General features: G+C 43.8%; 1 protein-coding gene across 1 annotated transcript in view; it reads left to right on the top strand.

The window, feature by feature from the left end:
* The window catches only part of LOC308314286 (metabotropic glutamate receptor 8-like), a 245,923-nt gene that overhangs the window by 129,459 nt on the left and 92,072 nt on the right, over positions 1–24,392 (top strand). The window contains exons 3-5 of the mRNA XM_080761827.1: positions 3,056–3,191; positions 5,290–5,444; positions 9,088–9,225. Of these exons, the coding sequence (XP_080617953.1) occupies positions 3,056–3,191; positions 5,290–5,444; positions 9,088–9,225 (429 nt within the window). The remainder of the gene's footprint in view (positions 1–3,055; positions 3,192–5,289; positions 5,445–9,087; positions 9,226–24,392) is intronic.

Below are 24,392 nucleotides of genomic sequence, written 5' to 3'. Positions count from 1 at the left end.
TTTGACTGTATGATTACATTTCTGCCAATAAAGTATTCAATCAATGAATCAATAGATATTCCCCACTGTATTTCACTGTACTATGGCTCCCCCTAATGGCCGTTTTGTACCCTTGCCTGTACGCTGTAGCAGAGGTAGTGCAATCTGCGCATGCTCACAACTGTCACTGACTGTGTGCCTCCGTGTTGACTAGTTCACTCTTATAGTAGGCCTACATATGGAAATATCGAATATACAATTGGATCTGGGTGTCTTTCAGCAACACTAACTCAAAGGTAGGAAGCAACTTTTCAATCTACTGCAGCTGTGTAGTGAAAATAAATGTTTTGCCTTAGTGTGCAAGTGGAGTTGCTTTGCATATGCGCAGCTAAATTCGCAGCATTAATGCTATGGACCAGAGCTAATGCGCAGCATGCGCCGCCCACCAACGCTGTATTAAAATACCGTAGGCCTATGCTTGGAAATCTCACAGACACGGTATCAACACCGTGGCTGTTCCTGTCGCGAAATTCGGTAAACCGCGGCATGCCTTCAAGTAGTAGTAGTAGTAGTTTACTGTACGCTTTAGGGAGGTAACAGTAGCAACAACAGCAGCATCATGTACCGGTAGATATAGATATATATAATACGACAGGTCCTGTAAGATCTGCTTCATGGCAGTGTTGTAGCGTTCCCTTAAAGGTGCAGCAGCATACATATATTCCATATAGGATCCTAGCATATTTAAGTGTCAAAGTTTACAGGCAGTGCACATGTAGTGGAAGTGGAACCCTGCAAGGGTCCATCCATCCATCCATCTTCAACCGCTTATCCGTAGTCGGGTCGCGGGGGCAACAGCTCCACCAGAGTTAACCTCGCCTCACCAGGCTTTCCACCGCCTCGGAGGAAAGCCTGGTCTCTGTTTCAAAAGTCCGTATGATCCGGGCTGGGGCCGGATGATGTGGTTACGTCATGTTGTAGTATTGTTTTGTAGTCGCCAGACAGGATGAACAGGCGGCGACAACTTCCTTTTCCCTCTCAATAAAAGCTCTCGCTTACGAGAGCTTTTATTGCTTTTAATCAAACAGGAAGCAACAAACAGATTCCTGTTTGTTGTAGGCAAACCATTGCCTACAACATGACGTAAGCATATCATCCGGCTCCAGCCCGGATCATATACCGAAATGAAATGGTGCCCAGGCTAGACTTCCCTCTCCAGAGCAACATTAGTGACTTCCTCCTGGGGGATTCCGAGACGTTCCAAGGCCAGTGAGTCGATGTGTTTCCTCCAACTGCGCCTTGGTCTGCCCCGGGGTCTCCTCCCAGTGGGACGTGCGCTCGAGGACTTCCCTAGGGAGGCGCCCCAGAGGCATCATTCCTAACCAGATGCCCGAACCACCTCAGCTGGCTCCTTTCCAGGCGAAGGAGCAGCGGCCCTTTTGGTTTCTAAGCAACTATCGATAATTTAGCCTCCCTGAAATGCCCGCCCGCTGTGGCGTGCACAGCCATTTAGAGGGGTAGGTGCCCAAGTGAAAAAAAGGGCACCTTGTGCAACGCGTGGAACCAGCCGGTTGCCTTAATAGTGTGAAATGTATAGTGTACACTGTCCAGCACCCCCTAGTGTCTTATCTGTGCACGCCCTTGCCACGCAGGGTCCCCTGGGGGGAGCCCCGGCCCCACATTGAGAGCCAGGGATGTTTCAGATCAGTGGAGTGGTGATGATACTAATAGGACAGGGTGATGTGAGGTGGTAGACTATTATACAACCTTCATTTTAGAGGCTCTATTTACCATATTATTTCCAGATGATTTGTGTCCTCAGGGCTGGTTGTGTTATACCATACAAGACATGAATAGATAAAAGAAGTGAGCTCAATAACGGATCTATAAAAATGTCTCGTACGTTTTCAGCTGCCGAAGGACAGCTGAGTGGCTGGATGGGTAATTATTTTGTTTATTATTAGGCCTGTGTGTGTGTGTGTGTGTGTGTGTGTGCACGCAAGTCGACTTGCTGTGAGTAAAAGTTGAAGTCGAGTCGACTCCTTGTTTGATGACGTCATCACATTGGACTAAATATTACTTTCTTTCCCCAGTAACTGGTAATATTACTATAATTACTTTTCATTTTGAGTCATAATTTGACTAATTATGTTACTACTTTCCAAAAGTAACTTTTTAACGAATTTTCACAAGCCTTGGTGACACTGTGGGCTTATTGGTGTTTATAGACTGCAGGGTATACGAGTTGCTTTACAGGCTGCTGATCCGGTCTAGATCTAGACTCTAGATACGGAAACGTTGCGCACTTGTCTGTGCATGTGAATTATCGGGGGGAAGAGCGAAGTTCTTTCAGTTACAATGTTCCTTTTTGAGTTTTGTTCTTAAACTATGTAGCATTTGAGCTCGTCTGCCTGCCTCTGTCTGTCCTAAAACGACCTGCCTCGCACACATATTTTTTTTATCTCGGGCATATCCTACTATGATCATTTAGGATAACATATCTGTGTTAAAAGAGGTGTCTCCCAGATGACACCTCAGGAGGCTCCTGCTGCCCTGATGGGCTGTCAATGTGACGAGGCCTGTGGTTGTGCTGTTATACAGTATGTTTTTTTTCTGCTTGAATATTCTTCAATTATTGTCAACACTTCACTTTGAATTGATATTGACCCATAACACATCCATACACGTCCCGACACACAAACAACATGACAGTCAGGCATAGTTTGTATGGCAGATTGGACAAAAAGCTGACTTAAAAAGCCATTTTTATTCCATCCCAGAGTTCTATTATGGCATCTCTCTCCGGCAGATACCATGATTGTGAAGTGAGTAACAAGTGCCGTATGCTCTTGTGAATGCTAAACGTGTGATGTATTCCATAGCGTGCTGTTGCTTTTGGCCTTGGCAGTGTTAATGTACTGTGTGTTCCCCATGCCAAAATCCTCCCCTTTGAATTTCAGAGGAGATTAGATTGACCCCAAGGGTGCGCCAGTGTTCCTGGAAATGATTCTCTCTCTCTCTCTCTCTCTCTCTCTCTCTCTCTCTCTCTCTCTCTCTCCCTCTCTCTCTCCTGCAGGTGGTGTGTGTATAGCTCAGTCTCTGAAGATCCCCAGGGAGCCGAAGCCAGGGGAGTTTGACAAGCTCATCATGCGCCTGCTGGAGACTCCCAACGCCCGCGCCGTCATCATGTTCACCAATGAGGACGACATCAGGTGCTTATAACGCGCGTGCGCATACACACACACACACACACACACACACACACACACACACACACACACACACACACACACACACACACACACACTCTGTTAGTGGAATGTTTATCCATGGTCAGTTAATGTCAGGCACTGAGATAACAACATGTCAATTAAGCCGCATGGTGAGCTGCTGCTGTTCTGTGCTGCTCCTCCAGTTCACTCCTCCACTGCAGTGGGGTCATCAGTGAGGTCATCAGTGAGGTCATCAGCGGGGTTATCCACTCACTGCTCTCTCTCCATCTGATTAACATAAACACAAATAGCATCACTAGACTGAACAACGCTTCGCCCTGTGGTCAAACACAGACAGAACACAGAAAATGCGTTATGTATGTGTGTATGAGACCTAAAGCATAATATAATTATAATAATAAGCCCAAATCTGACACCAAATGAACATGCACCATCTCTGGAGCGCGTGCGCAACGCAATCAAGTCGTCTGCTTGTACACTCGCAGACGAGACACGCTGATCCTGATCCACAGGCACAGAACATGTCCCGACCCAAAACACTGAGGTAAACATGTTGCCACCGAAAAATAGCTTCCAATAGCTTGTTATTTTTGCATCGAGGAGTGCTGTGTGGACAATGCATAATCGCCTCGGCCAACAAAACACTCTCACATGATGACCCACAGTGAAGCCTGATTTAATCTTCGCCGCCACGTCGTACGCAACACGTTGTGAGCTACTAGATTAGCTATTTTCAGCATGCGGAAATATGCAGTATGCGAGACGTTCCGAAAGTTAATTTTCACATGGTCCATAAAAAGACAGAAGCAAAGTGGAAAAGGATTACTGATTCGGTGGAATTTCACAAAAGGGTGCAAAGAGTCCGCACCTAAACATTTTCGGCACCTAATTAAATTGGCAAACATGAACATTAGTTCAATCTTTTTAATGATGAACTATGAGTGGGCTCCATGCAGGAGCTGGTTGGTGCATCACCTCTGGTTTCTTTGATGGCGAGGCCAATGTCTGCTTTCTGTGGCACCATTATCAACATATACAGTACCAAAGCAAAAGTACTCAGCCTAACTACAAGCTCACACGTTGTGAGGTTATAGATTGGCTATTTTAGAATATCCAAAGTATAAAATGGGGATAATAGATAATTTATGTTTTATTTAATAATATGCAAAGTAACTAAAGTTTTCAAATAATTGTGGTGGAGTAAAAAAATACCATTTGCCTCTGAGATAAAGTGGAGTGGAAGTATAAAGTATAAAACAAATATATTCAAGTAAGGTTAAAGTACCTCAAAATTGTACTTAAGTAACAGTATTGTACTTGAGTAAATGTACAATAATTAGTTACTCTCCACCAGAGACGAAATGTTTTTATAATCGTCATCCCCCCCCCCACCGCGCGCGTGTGGGCCTTTCTCCACACAGAAAGGCCCTTTCGCCAACCCCGCCTCGGGCACTGATGACGCGGAGGAGAGAACAACCTCACAGCGTCCCCAGTGGGAATCGAACCCAGGACCTTCTAGCTGTGATATACGGCGATATACCGACTGTGCTACCGTGCCCTAAAAATCCAATTTGAATGTGATCTCGATTTCATTCACCTGTTTGATTCCCATGAGCTGCAGTTCCTCCAAACACAGCTGATGTTGATTACAGAACTACTCCGTTTTTATTCTCATTCAAGATGACATCCAGACTGTGTATTATACTCATTTTAAACTTAATTGGCAAGCAATAGTTATGAGTCCACCCCATATGTTCATCCCACTTTTTTCTTGTAGCTGTATAACGCAACGCACACACAACGTGTACAACGTGACACAAAAAACTATGATATGAATGTTATTTTTTTAAGATTTTAACAACAATTATAAAAGCATGCATGAACACAGCAAATACTAAACATGCACACAGCAATTACCATTTGAGCAGCCATCAGCTGGGTGGAGCTGAAACTGAATTGGACCCTCAGGGTCATGTATACGTTTCGGGACAAACAACCACTTTAATAGGAGGAACATGCTCTTTGATTGGTTTGGGTCAATGTGTTTGTTTGTTTGTCTGTTTGTCGGTCCCGCCAGGCGCATCCTGTACGCAGCAAAGCTCAACAACCAGACGGGCCACTTCCTGTGGGTGGGCTCCGACAGCTGGGGGGCCAAGATCTCCCCCGTGGTGGGCCAGGAGAGGGTGGCAGAGGGGGCCGTCACCATACTGCCCAAGAGAGCCTCTGTGGACGGTAAGACATGCTGCCCTGGGGAAGAAAAAGGGGTTGGAAGCATGTAGTAGTAGACATGCTCTGTTACAAGTAAAAGTCCAGTGTTCAAAATTGAGTTGAGTAAGAGTACCAAAATATTGGCATCAAAACATAATTAGTCATTATGCAGTATGTCCCATTTCACACGTTCGTCGTGTATAAAAATATTTTGAAAATTATTGTAGTGGAGTGTAAAGTACAACATTTTCCCTGAGATGTGGTGGAACAGACGTAAAAGTATTGACATTTTAAAATACTCCAGTAAAGTAAGCGTACTTGAGTAAATTAACTTTACACCGCTGCCTTCAGTGGCTTTACCCACATGAAATGATAGGATGTAAATCATGTAACGACCTTCAGGTAGAATCCAGCGCAGCGATAGTTCATTGAGACACGGAAGGCAGAAGGTTTAACATATAATCCTCCCCTTCATTCTCTATCAGCAATAGACTTTGCGGTAAGCCCCGCCCGCTCCCGCACCTGCCTCGATACCGTTGTTAACAGTGCTAATAAGTACCCAGAACGTTTTTATTCCTTTTCCCGTGGGTGCGCACATGCACATGCACAATGTTTACAATGTGGAGGTGGAGGACCCTCCCTGCTACTAAATAATACTATTAACGTCAACTTTTACTAAACAATGGTTAAATCAATCGTCTAATGAACAACAAACAACTTACCTTTGTGCAAATGGTGTGCTTTGTAACTTTCTCCACGCTCAGTTGGACGGACTGCAGGAACATAACTTCACCAGTCACGTCCCCTCCCACTGCGGTTCAGAAAAAGAACGCTGCTTACCCTTTTCTGCACATTGTATCCAAAAAGTGAAGTTCCGCTGATGGTCTAAACTAATTTGAATTTAGGAACGGCAAAGAAAAACCATGTTTAAACGGTTGGAAGCAGAAATGAAGTTGAAATGCTTTAGCGCCTCCCAATTGAGACCTTTGTCATATAATCGGTTCAAGAATATAAAAGAAGACATATCACAGGTTGTTTTCTAATCACTTACTTTTCGATGTGCACAGAGTGCACAGTATATAATCTTATCTGAGGATCTTAACAGCGAGATTTGGCTGACCGGAAACGGTGGGAAGTCTCACGATACTTGGTACGTTCAGAAAGGTACTTTGTGCTCTTTAGATACCATACCTATATAAAAATTACACATTGAAAAGCAACACAGAAGACAACTAGAACTGCACTCTGTCGAGTGCATACTTGCTTGTTGCACACTAGTAGGCCATGAATGGCTAGAGTGCGCAAGCAGAGCGCGCAAGTACTTTCGACCGCTATAAACTGTCAAATCTCAGTATCTCTGTGAAGGAACGTTTGAAATGTCTAATTAGTGGCATTAGTTCTGTAATGGGTGATTCTGTGATTATACATGTGATTTATTGATTGTACTATATGTGGTATCTTCTAGTTATGTTATGGGTATCCGTGATTATAATGTGTTTTATGGATTATGATCATGTGATCAATGTTCAGTATCTATGTGATATATGGAATGCATTGAAAGTTATGCTGTTGATGTAATGTCTTTGTTATGCTCTGCTCTGGGGCTTGTTGTTGATATCAGAGCTGTGTCTCGGTGCACAGATAATCTGAGATATCAAATGTTGATATGATACCACATGAGCAGTGCCACACCGCCACACTAAATGCAATAGCTTTGCAATAAATGGTTAATGGTCATTCTGAGCTGAAGTGTTTCAATGAAATGAGCATATCAGAACCTACTTCCGCAGCAGTTTGGATCAGGCTCATTGTAACTCAAGCTGGCTAGATAGAAGCTAGATAACTTAAGAGAGATACAGACATGTATTGATCCTGCCCCCCAGCAGCAGTCATCTAATTGAGAGAGAAAGTGAAGGAGAGGTAGACCGAGAGGGCCCTCTCAGAGAGTTTGTCCTTTTCCATTCTAATCACACATTTGAAGAGGGCTTTTCAGCTGACCATCACTTGCCGCATAATAATTAAACAATTTGAATTCACAAGGTTCCATGTATCAGAATCTTGAGGTCTTTGCCTTCCATGTCACCCTATATGAACCCCAACGTTCATATAGGATTGACCAATGAACAGGGATCCATGTCTCTGTAAATCTAATGAATGATATCTGGTCATTAATTGCGACCGTGGGTCGCAGATTACAATGAAAACCTGCAAAACCCTCCATATATGGTTGTCAGTCCATCACGCCTCGTGACATGTCACGCCACCATATATAGCCGTCAGTCCATCAAGAATCATGACACGCTCCATATATGGCCGTCTATGTGAAGATGACGACACTGACCTCATCAAACCCTGGATAGCCATACACGGAGAAGACTGAATCATCACCTAGATCTGCATATATGGAGCCGGCCAGAAACTCTACATCTGACCTCAAACCCTTAGATCTCCATATATGGAGCTGACATGTTCTGACTTTCCATATTATGTTCATCCTACACCACCCGTCCTTCCTCTTCGATGTCTCCCTTTTGACTGATACCTGTCCATTCAAACTCTAGACGGGCCTGCCCCAAAGTTATTAGTACAGAATTCATTCCATTTGTTGATCTGACCCCGCATGACAAAATGCCTTGCTGGTGGGGAGGCAGGCGGTTAATGTGTTTGAAAATACATAATTTTACAGTTTTATTAAACATGTACTGTATGTTAACCACGCATTAACCCTGGCGTCTCTACAGTATTTTTGCACAAATGTTCATACATTTTTTGTTTTCTTCTTTTTCATTAAAAATCACACCTGTGTGAACTGAGTGAGAGATATAGAGATAGAGAGATAGAGATAGAGCAGCACTATCTCTCTCTCTGTTTCTGGCACAGCGCCCCTACTCAGGTACTAATAGTCATATACTGGTGCTCAGATACACATAGGTACACATGGACATTGATGGTTGTAGGAGTGGTTGCGCCACTAAAAAATAACAGATCACATGAACAAGTACAGAGCTTAAAGCTTTAACTTTCCTCTTCTACCCTGGATTTAACCTGGTTTCCTGTGCTGACAGTGCTGTCATACCATTGAGCTAATATAGACTGAGCCTGCCTGCTTGCTCAGGGGATAAATTGAATCTTGACCATCAGGTCCATTCATGTCAGAACCTGTGTCGAGGTGACCTTTGACACTATCTAAATGTCTCAATAGAAGAGCAGGGATTGTATAATTGTTATATTGTATTTACATAGCCTACCATACAGGTTGGACAAACTTTTAATGTATTCTTAAAAAAAAAAGTTACATAGAGTGCATATAGTGGTTAAGCAAATGGAGCCGTGAGTGAGATCCCAGTGACATCTATATTATGTGCATACTGTACTCTCATGTACTCCCCTCTATATACAGTATGCTGCCTTTTCTAACGAGACTCAGACATGCTGAAGCCGGCATATGTCATCTGAGCCACAGTTAATAATGCTGACAGTTAGTATAAGAGCTTATTTCATCCAATGCCACAATATTTCTTCAGCAATATATGTAACCTAAGCAAAAAATCCTACAAGTTGCATCTGGCAAGCAATCTCATCTTCTCTACTGTATACAAATGTTATACCGTATCTCTCTCTAACGTATACTCTTCCCTCCCTCGACATGTCTTCTTCACATGCTCAGCCTTTGACCGCTACTTCAGAAGTCGCTCGCTCTCCAACAACCGACGGAACGTGTGGTTCGCCGAGTTCTGGGAGGAGAACTTTGGCTGCAAGCTGGGGATGCACGGCAAGAGGCCCGGCAGTCCAAAGAAATGCACAGGTAGGTTCTGTATGTGTATATGTGTAACATGTAAATAGCTGATCTGTAAGCTCGTAGATTATGCAAAAATAATTGTGATTAGCCAATTATGTAATAATTGTGACAAGCCTACTCAAAGAGCCTCTGCCTGATGAACACAAAGCCTAATATCTCCCCCGGCCAAGGGAGAATTCCCCTTTAGGCTAGTGGATAAGATGTTGACTTCCCACACACATTTTCCTTTCAACATCAGCGTGTGGAATGAGCAGAAGACGCAGCATGCTCCCCTTCAGCAATCGATCACAGTTTACTCTCCGATAGAAGTATGGCAACAGAATGAAGGAGGCAATATTGACCCAAGACAAAAATACCCGTAAGACGCCTTAATGGCGACCGAAGGAGCAACTGGACATGTTAAAGAGAATTCCATACTAAAAGGCTTTCTTACCTTTCTTTGTAGTTGTTACGTCCCCCCACCAAAGAGGTCCAGGTGTTATTTTGTGCAAAAACTCCTTATTGGCTATTTCCCCTACCATAAGCCCTAAATGAATTGCATGTAATTGAATGGGAATTGAATGGGGCTATGGGGTGTTGTGCTAATACTACAAAGAAAGGTAAGAAAGGTAAAAAAGCCTTCTAGCATGGAATTCTCCTTTAAGTTGGTGCGCCAACTTATAACTTATAACGCCTCTCAGCCATTATAAAATAATATTAGGTTCATCGTTGGCATCCAGGGAGTGTGTGCAAAATTTGGCATTGACCGGGTTTTAACGGTGCCGGAGATTAGCTCTACACAGACGGACGGACGGATGGACACGCACACGGACGGAGTGCAAAACACACAATTCAATACAATTCAAATGAGCTTTATTGGCATGAGAAAACAAACTTTTACATTGCCAAATGTAAACACACACACACACGAACGGAGTGCAAAAAACACTCGGCCTGGTGGAGACAATAATACGTACAGCACTACTGCAGCAGCAAATTAACTCTTGTAGTGTGCTATGCGCCATGAAAGGAGACATTTATGCAATCACCATTTTCATGCATTACACATGCAGCGTTTAATTCTCTGTTTATATTATGCACTCGGCTATGCGCACTATTTCACCTGACAAGATGATCATATACCCAAGGCAACGTGTTTGACAGTTTGATTGGGAATGCGGCACTTGGTTTGGCAAGGGAACTATTATTTGGCCAATGGAGCATTTGGCAAGCGGCTATGAAATGAGACAAAACTGTCAAAGCTTAGAAGTTTACTTTTTAGCGGAAAAAACAAACTAAAAAAATCAATTCAAAGGGCTTTATTGGCGTGAGAAAACATGTTTACTTTGCCAAAGCAAAAAAGTGGAGCAATACAATCAAAACAAAATGTACAGTATATGATTGGTAGTCTTGGTATAGTGTTCCATTTGATATCCTTCTCTGAGTCCTGTCACAGCAGCTCATGAATCATTGTTGTACGTTGTCCAGCATTTATGGGAGTATTTCGTCATTAGTCATGTTTTCAAACTCTCCTCGATATGCAATCCGTGCAGTATACAGTATTTGTCTCTGATGTCTTGGTACAGTGGACAGACCGTTATAGGAAATGTAGCTCAGGTTCCACTTCATTCTGTGTGCAGTGGGTGCTTTAGTCCTTTTGGGAGACAGGTCTGCCTATATGATAGCCTTTTTCGATCGCAAGACTGTGCTCACTGAGTCTGTACCTATAGTCTTTTGTTTTGGGTCGGTCACAGTTCTCGCGGGTATTCCGCCACGGTGTGTTCTGTTCAGACTCTAGTCAGTTCTAGTTGACTCTGCTTTTGGGTTGCTTTTTTCCAATGCTGTTTCATAATTTGACCTGCAGAGTATACACCGACGTGATGTCACTGATCACATGACCCCAAATTCTAGACCTCCAGTGCTAGGCTAAATATAAGGTGGGGGGACGGGGACTCTAAGGTACATTAATGACACAACAACTCCCCTTAAAGGCAAGTTTTTGTATTTTGAATTTTTGATGTTGCTTTTGATGGCCGTTTCACACGAGTATGCTAGGCCCCTGGGATATGGATTTGCTGAGGTAGTGCTGAGGTCATACGGGTGTATCTCAGGTCTTTACCAACATCTAGACATCCTCGCCCAGGTGACCCCAGGCTCATGTGTCCAGGCGGCATTTATACTACTTCTCTGTCTCCACGGACCTCCTCTCCGGATCCAGAGTCATCTCCAGGCTTTCCCCATGCTTGCTTCAGTGGTGTTCTTGGTGGCTCATCCTGTGATGCCCAGTGCACTGGGGGGCGTTGTAGAGAGTGAAATCCTCTGCAGTCTACAGTACTTCAATGGGCATGCAATCTGGCCTTCCAGCCCCCTGCTCTCCACAGTTTGTGACACAGCTGTTTCGTGTCTGGTCCTCTTCCTTTCATGTGCCTATCATGCGGTCCCAGGACTGCTAAAACCATTGTCCAGCCTATCGCCTATTAAGTTAAACGTGTGTGTGTGTGTGTGTGTGTGTGTGTGTGTGTGTGTGTGTGTGTGCGTGTGCGTGTGCGTGTGCGTGTGCGTGTGCGTGTGCGTGTGCGTGTGCGTGTGCGTGTGTGTGTGTGTGTTTGTGTGTGTGCGCGCACGCACGCGCATTAAATAGTAAACGCACAACCAAACAAGCATCACAACCACCGCAGACAAAAGTGTTTCCAAGGCTTGCAGCCTTTGCTCACATTTCACAGTGTTGGTGAGCCTTCCTTCATGGCTATATAGGTCTGATGCGGATAAACAGACGCGCAGACACAAGATGCCTGCCTTTCTTCTCCAACTCATGCAACAAGACACTTGGCAAGTCTTGGCATGGACCACTCCGCCTCCCCTGGGCTCCCATCACAGTACCAGAACCCATACACTGATACATCTCAAACAGTTTTGTGCCATATGGACCCCCAAATTGATATATTTATACTTGGCCGCAGACCGCCATCATGTGCCAGAAAGAGACCCCCAGAAGAGTTGATTTGTGATACAATCGGCATAAAAATGCCATATTTAATCGTTTTCACCAGCAAAATATTATAAAACTTCTGCATTTAATTTGTGTACTCATCTCATCATCCAGGTCATTCAGTTGTGAAAACAGACACTTGGAAAATAGTATATACTGTTTATTGATCGCTGAATACTTTATTAACAGACTTTGGGACTATAGGGTTGGGCTTCGGAACCGGGTCCGTTTCAGACCCGGTTTCCGAGATCGCGGATTCGGAGCTGGTTCCATCGTTTTTTTTTATGAACGGTTCCGGAAACGGTTCTCATTAGTCCGCGCTGTGTGACTGTCTGCAGATGTTGCAGTCGAGGGTCGTTCGACAATTATTTCCGCTGCAGATGTTGCAGTCGAGGGTCGTTCGACAATTATTTCCCCTGCAGATGTTGCGGTCAAGGGTCGTAATAAACGCGATGCCATAGTTTTCTGCAAAGGCGGCTTGAACGTCAACGTCTACAACAAGGACACGTCTCAATACACCAAACTCAATATACACAAGATTAATCTCGTGTATTAATCCAGGCACATGCGAGTGTAAAGCCGTGGCCGCAGGTCCGCCACGGCCGGCGGGGGGAGGAGGATGATGAAGACGCGCCGAGTCTGTAGCAGTGCATCTACTGTATATACTGTATACTGCCTTAAACCAAAGCACTTTACAGCGTACGTTACAATCGCACCCTTTATTATGGGGGTAATATCTCCATGCCGTCTGGAGTGGATGCAAAGAAAAGCATAGAGATGTTAAACACTGTGTATAGATCGATACATATGCTGTAGGATGTTGTGTGCCTCTATCTGTGTGTGTGCGTGTGTGTGTGTGTGTGTGTGTGTGTGTGCGCGTGCATGCGTGTCACTCCCCTAGAAGCTCCATTTCCCCATTCATTTGAACGTACAGTACGCATGGAGGCGCCCGTCTCTCCGCTATAATGACATTGTCATCCGTGAAACGGCTCTCATACATCACACAGGAATGTGTCTCCTTGTCTCTCGGGTTGACTGCTCTTCTTCGCCTTGCTTTGTGGTTATGCTCCCGCATCTGTGTTTATCCAACGTGCTCGTGGTGTGCTTGTGTTGTGCCCCCCCACCCTCCACCCTCCACCCTCCCCACCCCCCACGTCTCCAAACACCATTTCCGTCATGGAGAGTATAACACGTCCGGGCTGGCGCCTGTCTGTCGCCAGTCGTCACTCATTCTTCTGACACGACGACATGAAGTAATGACAATAATTACGAGGCTGTCATTCCAGTACATCACTCCCTCATTGTCCCTTGGCTTTGCTTGTTTATGCTCTCTCTCTCTCTCTCTCTCTCTCTCTCTCTCTCTCTCCCCCCATGTCTTGCCCCACATTGGTTAGATTAGCCGCACTATAGAATACAGACTTCACCTCAGCGCTGATATATTCATCCATCAACAGCGCGAGCTCCATCTGATTATTCCCCGTTTTTAACGAGAACAAGGGAATTCAAGGCGTAAAAAAAAAAAAACTGAAGACACACGCACACACGAAAAAAAAAAAAACCCTACATCTTTGTCAGCGGGAGAAAGAAAGGAAACAACACATTAAATACAGTTGAGTGAAGTCGCACAAAGGCGCACGCCGGCTCCGAGTGCGGCAAGCTATAGGAATAGAGAAGGCGTCGCGGTTCTGTCCCGCTGCGCGGTGTGACATGCACCGATGCCAGAGGGGAACCTCTCACAAACGATTCCACATCACTTAGCTCTCCACATCCATGCATGCTATGTTCTCCGACAGCCCTGCAGAGCTGACTGTACAACGTGTAACCGCAGTGGCGTGGGCAGCCAAAATGTAAACCTTGATGATGCAGAACAGGTTTTTTATTTGTGTGTGTGTGTGTGTGTGTGTGTGTGTGGGAAAGAAGGGACTGGATGTACGACATGCCCACTGCTTGTGGTGTACTTTATTGACAGCCTCCAGCACTTTGCGGTGTGATCGATCTACTGTCGCGTATGATGCTGAAAGGGAGGTGGACACTTTTCAGACGGGGCGTTAGTCCGACATTCATCCGCATGTCGGACTATAGCGTCTGCTCCCGTGCTTGCGGTTACGGCTAGGTTAGGAGATGAGGCAAGCAGTTGAGCATTGCCGCTGTGAGCAGCCTAATCTTCGCTGCTTCAAGCGCCAGTTGAACATGAACACAGAAAAGAGCTAAGACTCAATTTTCAAACATTTGTCAATGATGATTTCAATGAAAATGTAATGTTTATTCTTAAGTAAATGTCATGTGACTCATGTTAATAGAAAATGAGTTCTAAAAGCACAGACAATTGCACTTTTACCCAAATTTAAACCTCTAAATCATATTGAAAAATATATTTTGCATATAACAACATTAAGTGGGACATTTTATCAAAGGAACAAATCAGGAAGTTAAAATTGCAAATGGTGATGCACCCTAATGTACATATACACGTATAGTTGCACGTTTGTATACCTCAAATGCTCGGGCATAACGTTATATCACCGTAACTAAATTTACTTTTTTGTCCGCAGATTAATGCCCTACTTTGTCATACAAAAAAGTAGAGAAAATAGACGATCTACAAGCTTCCAGCATGTCACTCACATCACGATGTGTTGGGAGGTTGTAGATCTGATATCTTGTGTATGTTTTTTACTAGAGGCCTACGCAGCACTGCCAATCCAACCAATATGCCCATATGCAGCAAAGGAAAGGAAAGGTACCATGTTTACCCAGGGTAACTGGACTAAGCTCAAGAACTTGTTTACAGCCAGGCCCTGCTCATAGAACATTTCATGGTTAGGGGTTCAATGCCTTGTCCAAGGGCACTTCAGCGGTGGTAATTTTAACGTGTCGGTCCGGGGATACGAACTAGCGTCCTTCTGATATCAAGACCGCTCGGCAAACCGTTCGGCCACCGCTGCCCACTATTATGGAGATCTCTGCACTGCCCATATATGGTGCTGATTGATTTGTTTGCACCTGAGGCTGTGACGACAGATGGTTAGACAACACACTCCATATTTGGATTGTTTTGGTTATGGCTGAGTCATAGTGACATGACATGGTCGGTTTGCCCTCCGGTAGTTCCTTAAATTAATTGCATTGCTGCCGCTAGGTGGCAGCATAAGCACACCTACTTCTTTTTTATTTTTTTTATTTTTTTGTAATTTTCCCCTTTTCCAGTATTGTCTCTGCATTGGAGAAGAGGGGGTGGGCATCGTGGGTGGACGGGAGGAAAATGAGGGGTGCCTTAAGACTTATGTATTAACAAATGTATATGCTGACATGAACAAGGACCCCACATGGGAGGGGAAAAAATGTAAAAAATAAAAATATATTAAAGGAAATATAAAAAAGGAAAGCCACCCTTCCGCTCCAGAGCCATCTAATAGAAGAGTTACAATATTGAGGGGGGGGGCGGAAACCGAGATGCTTGAGCGCTGTTCATGCAGCCCTGAACCGGGACAAGATGGAGTTGGAAATACATTGTTTTCAACGAGGGCGGCGCAAATAAGAGCTACTGTATTTTAAGCACGTGCGCACAACATGACAACTGTTTTAAAGTATTGTACAGTGAAAAACCCAAGTCTCTTTAATGTTTATGTTGTACTATTACCACAAAGCAATGTAAAATAAAGGGATTTAAGATCACTATATAGCTGGGCTGTTGCCTGAGCCCAATACATTTCTGCATACATTTCTAATGGAGGCTTGTCTACGAACATATGCGTAGTTAGCACCTTTTAGTTACCTATAGCCTAGCTACGTATAGCAGCTTTCAGACATGACGTCATGTGGCAGACAGGTCTATGGACTTTTAAAGATGGACCATTTTTGTATTTTTCCAGTTTTTCATGTGTCTATGAGGTGACAGTATACTTCATTAGACACCCTGGAGTCGTTTTTATGTGCAATGGGTGTATTAACTTTGTATTTAGGGTTTCTTCCTGGAGGCTGAACCCTTGACAGTCCAACGGGGCCAATGAAATAAACACACCACACACTATCAGCCCCTCCCCTAACCCCTCCCCCTTTATCATACAACTACAGCTGTGGGTGCGGCTTCAGTTCAGGTGGATCACCACCCATCACCACCCAATCCCCCAAAAATCAACAGCCCCCCCCCGTCATTTTACAGCCAAGTCTATGGACTATTAATGTTTGCTTTTAGCAGTGACGTCATGCAGCCTTCACACCGAATTTATTTGATCCATTGGAATTTGGAACACAGGTTATTTCTTTCCCCCATGTCCTGAAACATTATGGTTTTGGACATACAAGGTTTCCACCAGACGGCGAAGATCACTAAACACCAGAACATCTCTCTCTCTCTCTCTCTCTCTCTCTCTCTCTCTCTCTCTCTCTCTCTCTCTCTCTCTGACGTCGGCGGTATATATTGTGCTGTCGGGGGAGACATGCCAGGCCCTCTGGTTACTCCTCTTCTTTCATCCCATGTTGTCAGAGAGCATGGGAAGAAGAGAGGCTCGAATTGATTTTATTATCCAGGCCCCAGATCGAGTTTCAGTGCAGCGAGGAGGAGAGGATAAGAGGCCACTGTATATACGCCGTTCCCTTTTATCTGAGCCCTGTCACCGGTCGCACTGTAATATCGTGCTATACCAGACAAACTGGCTGAGTCAGCAGCAACCCGGGTCATTGACCACCTGTGTGTGTGTGTGTGTGTGTGTGTGTGTGTGTGTGTGTGTGTGTGTGTGTGTGTGTGTGTTTTCAGTTTTTCCAATATCCCACTCACAGAGAGAGAGAGAGAGAGAACATGTGCACACGTGTGTGTCCTGACTCCTATAGGGCTGGCCAATTAACCGATATATAACTCAAATGTATATAGAACCTCTAACCGACTTATTTGTTTCTCATGTAGACTATAATCGATCAAGCAAAATTGCTTGTGTTCATGTATATACTTTATTGCTTTATGTATCAAGGAATCACCATTTACTTCGTAAATCAATGCCCTACTTGATCATACCGCATGCGTCACACCAAAGCATCAAGAGTATAGCAGATCTGCCAGCTCGCTTGTAGATCTGCTACTGTACTTTTGCTGTTTCTGAATTAGAATTTGGTTTCCACCCGGCAGAGGCGATATCAAATGGAGATAAATGAAAATTCCCGGACCAGTGCCTTTTTCACCGTATAATCTGATTGTATTACATCTAACAACCAAAAACACTTGGTCATTATGAAAGACAGATTTGTCGAAAAAAATGAATAATAATAATAATTTCCGAGCAATCAAAATACGTGATTTAGCTTAACCCATTCTGACCGGGCACCCGTTTTGGTGTTTAGCATCATGTTATGCTTTAGCTATTGAAAAATAGCAGATCTACAAGCTCGTAGCGCGCCACCGAGTGGCGCGCTACGAGCTTGTAGGTCTGCTATTTTTGAAGAATCGAAGAACGACTGACATTTTTTTAGAATCTGATCTCAGGTCAGAATGGGTTAATCAGACCTAGTGTGTGTCCAGTGGAAACCTCGTATTAATCTGATCTCAGGTCAGAATGGGTTAAGACCCAGCGCGCACGGTCAAAGCTGCGGTGCGCTCCGGATGGAGTTATGTAATTCTTCACCTGTACCACTCGTTATTGGACATAATAACATCAGATTAAGGCAATGAAATGGTTAATCCGTATAATTCTCCTTTAACAGGTTTGGGATTTAGAACGGCGTTACTGTACCACATTTTGTCTTCATGTTGTTCTGTTCTGCATTCATGTGCTCAGTGGTGTAAAGTACTGTACTTAAATACAGTATTTCCAAATGTCAGTACTGTTACTTATACTATACACTATACATCTCAGAATATAATGCAATCTCAAATGTGCTCATACATTTGAAAACTGTGGGTGCGGCTTTAAGTTCAGGTGGATCACCACCCACCCACCAGGCAAATGCAGGCATACTTAATGAACTGGTGGGGGTGCCCACATAAAATCAACGTTTTAACAAATACTGTACACTTTTCCGAAAACATTATTCCTCCTTATATAACAATAAGACCTGATGATCATGTTTTAGGGTGGAAAAAGATCATGGCACTCCATCTTTAAACCAAACCATAACCGCAAGCAGTGCATGTTTGCCAACCTTAAAGGACCACTTCACCACTTTTCAACATATCTTCATATAATAGGTCCTCACTAATAATCATGATAAAATGGCATGATTTTTTTCTACTCAGTCTGTGTCTCATAGGAGGGCTGTGGGCAGTTTAGAAACCATCATTAGGCAGATTTATTTTTAAACAAGCTTCTTAAACATAAATGTTTAGATTTTCATTATCGTGAGAACGATGGCTTCCATTTTCGCATTGCAACTTTTCAGGACTAGAAAGCCTGCAGTTTCTATTAGCTTGGATTCCCCATCGATGATGTCACTGGAAGACTGAACTGCCCACAGCCCTCCTATGAGACACAGACCGAGTAGAAAAACATTGCGCCATTGTTTCATGATTATTAGTGAGGACCTATTATATGAAAATAGGTTGAAAAATGATGAAGTGGTCCTTTAACGCATGTTCGCCAACCCTAATCGGGTCATTTTCCACATGTCGGACCAACGACTGGTCTGAACTGCTCCAGTCCTTTCCAGACACATCTATCAACGCGGTGGCTGCACGTCCCTGTGACCTTTGGCTCTTATAAATCACACGGCATAAAGGAGCTAAACACGCCTCTTGTGGTAGCATCGATTTCCTCCACGAGAGAAAAAGACACAGAGAGTGAAAGAGAGTGAGATAGATGCGATGGAGGGGGCGGACGCTGATAGGAAGACGGATTAAACGAGGAAAGGGAGAGCAATACCGCACGGCGATAGAAGCTCGAGGGAGACAGTGGGGAGGGAGGGATGGCGAGAGGAAAGATTGGGAAGTCCACTGTTCTGTAGAGTAGGCGAGGGGCGTGCTCAACCCTAAGGCGGGCCGCCACCAGTTCTTGCAACACTTGCACACGGTCCCCCCCCCCCCCGGGCGAGAGAGAGAGAAGATGGAGGGAGAGAAATGGTGACAAAAGAAGGGAAGAGAAAATGGAAAGGAAGAGACGGGGAGGCGAAAATGACTCAAAGAACTGGAAAAAAGTGCCCCTCGGGGCACATGTCTCCACCAGGACTGAGGAGGATAGGAAGTGTTTGTGATAGATGGTGTATACCGATTTGCGTGATGTATGGATCAAATCTGTACGAGTGATGCAAAGAAATGTGTTTTGCAAAAAAATATGTCTCATGGTGGCGCTATAAAAAGGCACATGTGGAAAATGCAGGGCAAAGGTTTTTCTTTTCTTTGGCCGCTAGGGAGTGAGCATACAAAGTTGTACACAGACCCGGTGCAGTTATAGGTACTAAAAACATGATTTGGCCTGTTATAGCGCCACCATGAGGCTGATTTGAAGTGGCATTTCTTCCTCGGCGTATAGTGGGAATGTGCATGTGTAAAGTCACGGAAAACGCACGCCGCGTTCATGATTTGAGCCATGTTGTTGTAAATCGGCCAGTCATGCAAACTGTAGATGCCAATCGTAGCCAATCAGGATGGAACTGATTTGTGTTGATCACATGAAAAATCGGCCTCATGGTGGCGCTATAACAGCCAGATGTGGGGGGAGAGAGAGAGAGAGAGAGAGAGGTGACTAAATGTTTCCAGTCGCAGAAGGGCAGAGTGAGTCAGCTGGCAGATACAAAGATTAACACCATCTCGGCGGCGTGTACATCCAGAGGGTCGCGCATCGGAAAGGCCTTTCCACATGCAATTAATTGTTATTAATGAGGGTAATTAAGCGTCTAGGACGCACCACAGCCCGCGGGGTCACGGGGCCCTTTGCCTGCCTTCCATCACGGTGGGCAGGAGGGGAAGAGGGCTGTGCGCCACTGATACCATACTGTCACCGTTCCCCTCTGTCGGACCGCAGGCATGTTTACAACCGCCACCTCTCAGCGCCTCATTTCCTGCTAGATAAAGTGTGTCCCTCCTTTCCTTCTTAAAAAAAGCTATCCAATAATAATTGTAACACCGCCAGCCAGTTGTTTATTTGCTTTGCCTTGTGCAGGTAAACGAGGCTGAATGACCCCCCGCTAATTCCCGCTGTTATATTCTCTTCCCCTTACAGGTCATGAAAATGACAATGGGGATGATTGCAAAAACCTGAAAAATAGGCAGCTCTCAAATAAACAAACATCCCATAGTGAAGACAGGAGTTGAAACGCTTTGATGCAAATGCGGCTCTGAAATACAGATAGCGTATATACAACATGAGGGCGTCTGTCATGCAGGGAGAAAAAGTCACGCATGTCCCCCGTGTGATAAAGTACAATCTATAATTGCTATCAAAGGCAAACTTCAAATGCTTTTCTGAGTTTCTCAGGTGCCCTTTTGACATGAAATGGCAACGCTGTTGAAACATTCTTCTGAACCACTGAGCCGTCCCAGGTATCTGAACGGTTCAAACGGTACAGGCTGTATGGATTAGGATTATCTCCTGGCGGTTCATTGATTGCACGTTAAAAATACCTGCAGGTTTGCGTGTTAGCAGCACAGACAACCCCCTTGGCTTGCATTGCCATGTGTTTGTTAGAGTTCGAGATAACAGACGAGTTAACAGTGCCGGTGCATTTAGGCCACATCCTACACACAGACAAAACCCTCTGTGGGAATTAATCCATAATGTGTTACTCTGAGAATATACAAATGTACTTGCCAAATGCATTTGTAATCTCAGTTAAATTGACACTGAGGACGTGTGCTGTGTGTGCTTTGCTTTGCTTTGCTCATGGCGCTAAAGTATGGAATCTTTAATCTGTTTGTGTGTTTTCTTAGTCAAAGGCAATGCATCCATGGGGAGAGGAAACGCACCAGATTGGTGCCAGATGGAGTGAGATCATGATAATGTGACTCAGGTCCCACTTGTTTTGTTGCATCAATTATTTTGTCTGGTAAAATACATGCATTTGTCTTACAAGGCTGTTTATCACCTTTTCTTCCCTGTATGGACAAAACTATGTTGCATAAACCATAAATGAGAGCGAAACTCTACAGTACATGAAAGGGAACTTGTGTACGTGTGTGTACTTACTGTATCTCGGGCTTAAGCCGTTCTGTTCTAGCGTGCTCGGTTTGGAACATCAAAGGATTAAAAGTGAACTTTACGTTGCGCAATTTCTGCCGCGTCTCGCCTTGTGCCTTGATTAAAAAGCAGGAAAGAGAGCGATGTGGAGGAACAGCGTTGCATTAAGCTGGTATGAGTGAGTTGTAAACTGCAGCATTCCACAGTAAATTTGAAACACAAGCTTTTCTTTGTCAAGGGCTTTTTGTTGTTGAAATGCCAGGGTTTCTATCTATCTATCTATCTATCTATCTATCTATCTATCTATCTATCTATCTATCTATCTATCTATCTATCTATCTATCTATCTATCTATCTATCTATCTATCTATCTATCTATCTAGCTACTGTATATATCTATCTATCTATCTATCTATCTATCTATCTATCTATCTATCTATCTCTCTATCTCTCTATCTCTCTATCTATCTATCTATCTATCTATCTATCTAGGGGTGGGGGCATTACTAAATGTAATGCCTCAACTCCATTCCAAGTGCTTAAATATCAGGGTGGGGATGTCCCCAGTTCACATTATGATTATTTTGGCGGGTTCAAGGGTTAGTTCAGAATGTTTTAATTTATAAGCTGTATGAAATACCATTAATATAGTGATTGCAACTGTATTCATTGATTGCCTGAGTCCCGTGGTGGGAGTCCCTGCTCTGGTAGTTCCGGTCATTTTGTGGGGGGCACAGGAGGTCACGCATTAAAAGTAAATTTATTCACAAAACTATAGCGTCATATTGTTGACCTATTTCTCCCATAGTGAAACTTTCGTTCATTTTGTACCCCTCTATCACACGGAACAGTTTTTTGTGTCCATAACATGTGATAGAGGGGTCAAAGTTGAACGAAAGTTTCACTATGGGAGAAATAGGTCAACAATACAAATTATGCTAGTTTTTTGTATTCATTTCCTTAACCTTATATCTGAAATAGCAGGACCCTTATCATATTATTGACTATTAGAAATGCATTAGTTTGTTGTTCTAAATATCCACAGGTTGACAAACGATAGCTTCAATGTTCTGGACAGTTTATTTCATATTGTGCAGATATCCACATACATTATACCCAGAAATACTAGTTTGTTTTAAAACGTATTATTAGTGTAGTTGCCCAAAGGGCAACCAGACTATAGTTATTGTAACACTTTATTATTCTTCCGGGGTAACCTACCTTCCGCTGTGATTGGCCAAGCTTTGCATAACGTTTGTAGTAGCATTGGCTGTTGTTGGTTACGTAACCAATCTATGCTTTACAATTGTTTATAAAGACATACATTCCCTTGCAGGGGCAGAAGACCAAACTATTCAATCATTATAGAAAATTTCAAATTACTTTTCAAGAGAGTCAAGGAGTCAAGGGAAATTGGACCGAGGTTGTAGCAAAGGGTCAAAAGACTAATTATTCAAGCGTTAGAGAATTTCCACTTAACGATCTGAAGGACACATCGACCAAGACGGGGCTAAAAAAAGAGAAACATCGACCCAGGCACAAAACAACGTCATTGTAATTGGCTGACAATATTAGTGGGAGGGGCCTATGTAAGCGACTACACTTTTTGTCTAAATTGTCTATTTATTATTACTTTTTAACAAACACAGGCCAGTACTCCTGTCAGCAGGGAGTGTTGGGCAGGAGCAGTAGTCCTCCCGGTGTCAGGAGGATACAGTCCTCCCGGTGTCAGGAGGATACAGTCCTCCCGGTGTCAGGAGGATACAGTCCTCCCGGTGTCAGGAGGATACAGTCCTCCCGGTGTCAGGAGGATACAGTCCTCCCGGTGTCAGGAGGATACAGTCCTCCCGGTGTCAGGAGGATACAGCAGTATGGGGAGGAATTAATTGACATAACGATGACTAAATTGTCGTGGGAAAAGGGGGTAAAACTAAATAATCTGCTCCATATGCTAGGTGAGGGGTTCTGAACCCGTGGGTAGCGACCCCTCGGGGGGGGTCGCCAGATTATTTTGGGGTTCCCCAAATTATTTAAATAGTACACATACGTAGTACTGGTTTCCGTATTCATTTATGATATATTTTCTCTATTATTAAGGTTATTTTTGCAGTTTGTATTGGGGTTTGTGCTATAGGTGACTGGAGTCCCTCAGGGTTCTGTACTTTAAAAGATTTTTTATTTTATTTTTTTCAACCAAGGTTCATGTTTTAGGTTGTTATTAGAGAAAGTAAAAGATGATTTTTTGCATTTGCTGCTTTCTTTTCTTTTAGCGATTTTAGCAATTGTTGACAGGGGACGGGGGCATTCGAACAAGTAGTCCTATACTAGATCCCAGGAAATTACATCTGGCCACAAAAGATCACAGGATCTACTGAATGCGCTATTGGGGGATGCCATACTGTGTGTGTATAGGCTCTCTATGTCCATTTGTCACCTCCCCCTTCACATTCAGTAGATCCCGTGATCTTGTGTGGCCAGCTGTAATGTCCTGGGGTCTAGTAGGACTATAGTAAATAATAATAAAGAAATTGCCATTAAAAAAAGTACAAAACGAAGATTTTAGCCCCGTCCTGTCAAAAATAGTTAAAATCGTTAAAACGAGAGAAAGCAGCAAGTGCAAAACATTTAACAATCATCGTTTACTTTCTCTTAGAACAACCTGAAACATGAACCTTGGTTGAACAAATCCCTTTTATTCCCTTAAATCTCTCTGTTGAAAATAGCAGATCTACAAGCTTTTTGCTCTGATATTATTCCAACAGAATGTTTACCTATTATGACACGCCTAGAATAGGAATGCTATATATAGGGTTCATGTGACCGAGGAGTTATGTGTCACCATGTGTAATCAGAGCTGAAAACAACCCGCTTTCAACAGTACCTGGAGTGGATTGCTTTAAGAGTGCCTGGTTGAAACGCAGCGTAGGAACGCTCGTTCTGGTGAAATGGACGGGTTGTTACGGGTTTAGTGCACACGTCTATAGTATTATTTTTCTTGGCTTTGAAGCATGTTTGACGTTTCCAATCTCTGTACCTCTTAACCTGCACTTTCAAACCTGCCGTCCCTATTTGGGGCATGTTATTATTATGAGTGAAACATAATTCAA

The sequence above is a fragment of the Protomyctophum bolini genome (assembly GCF_963924005.1).
Source record: "Protomyctophum bolini genome assembly, chromosome: 4".
In the NCBI taxonomy this organism is placed as follows: Eukaryota; Metazoa; Chordata; class Actinopteri; order Myctophiformes; family Myctophidae; genus Protomyctophum; species Protomyctophum bolini.
This window is presented reverse-complemented; position numbering and strand designations above follow the sequence as displayed.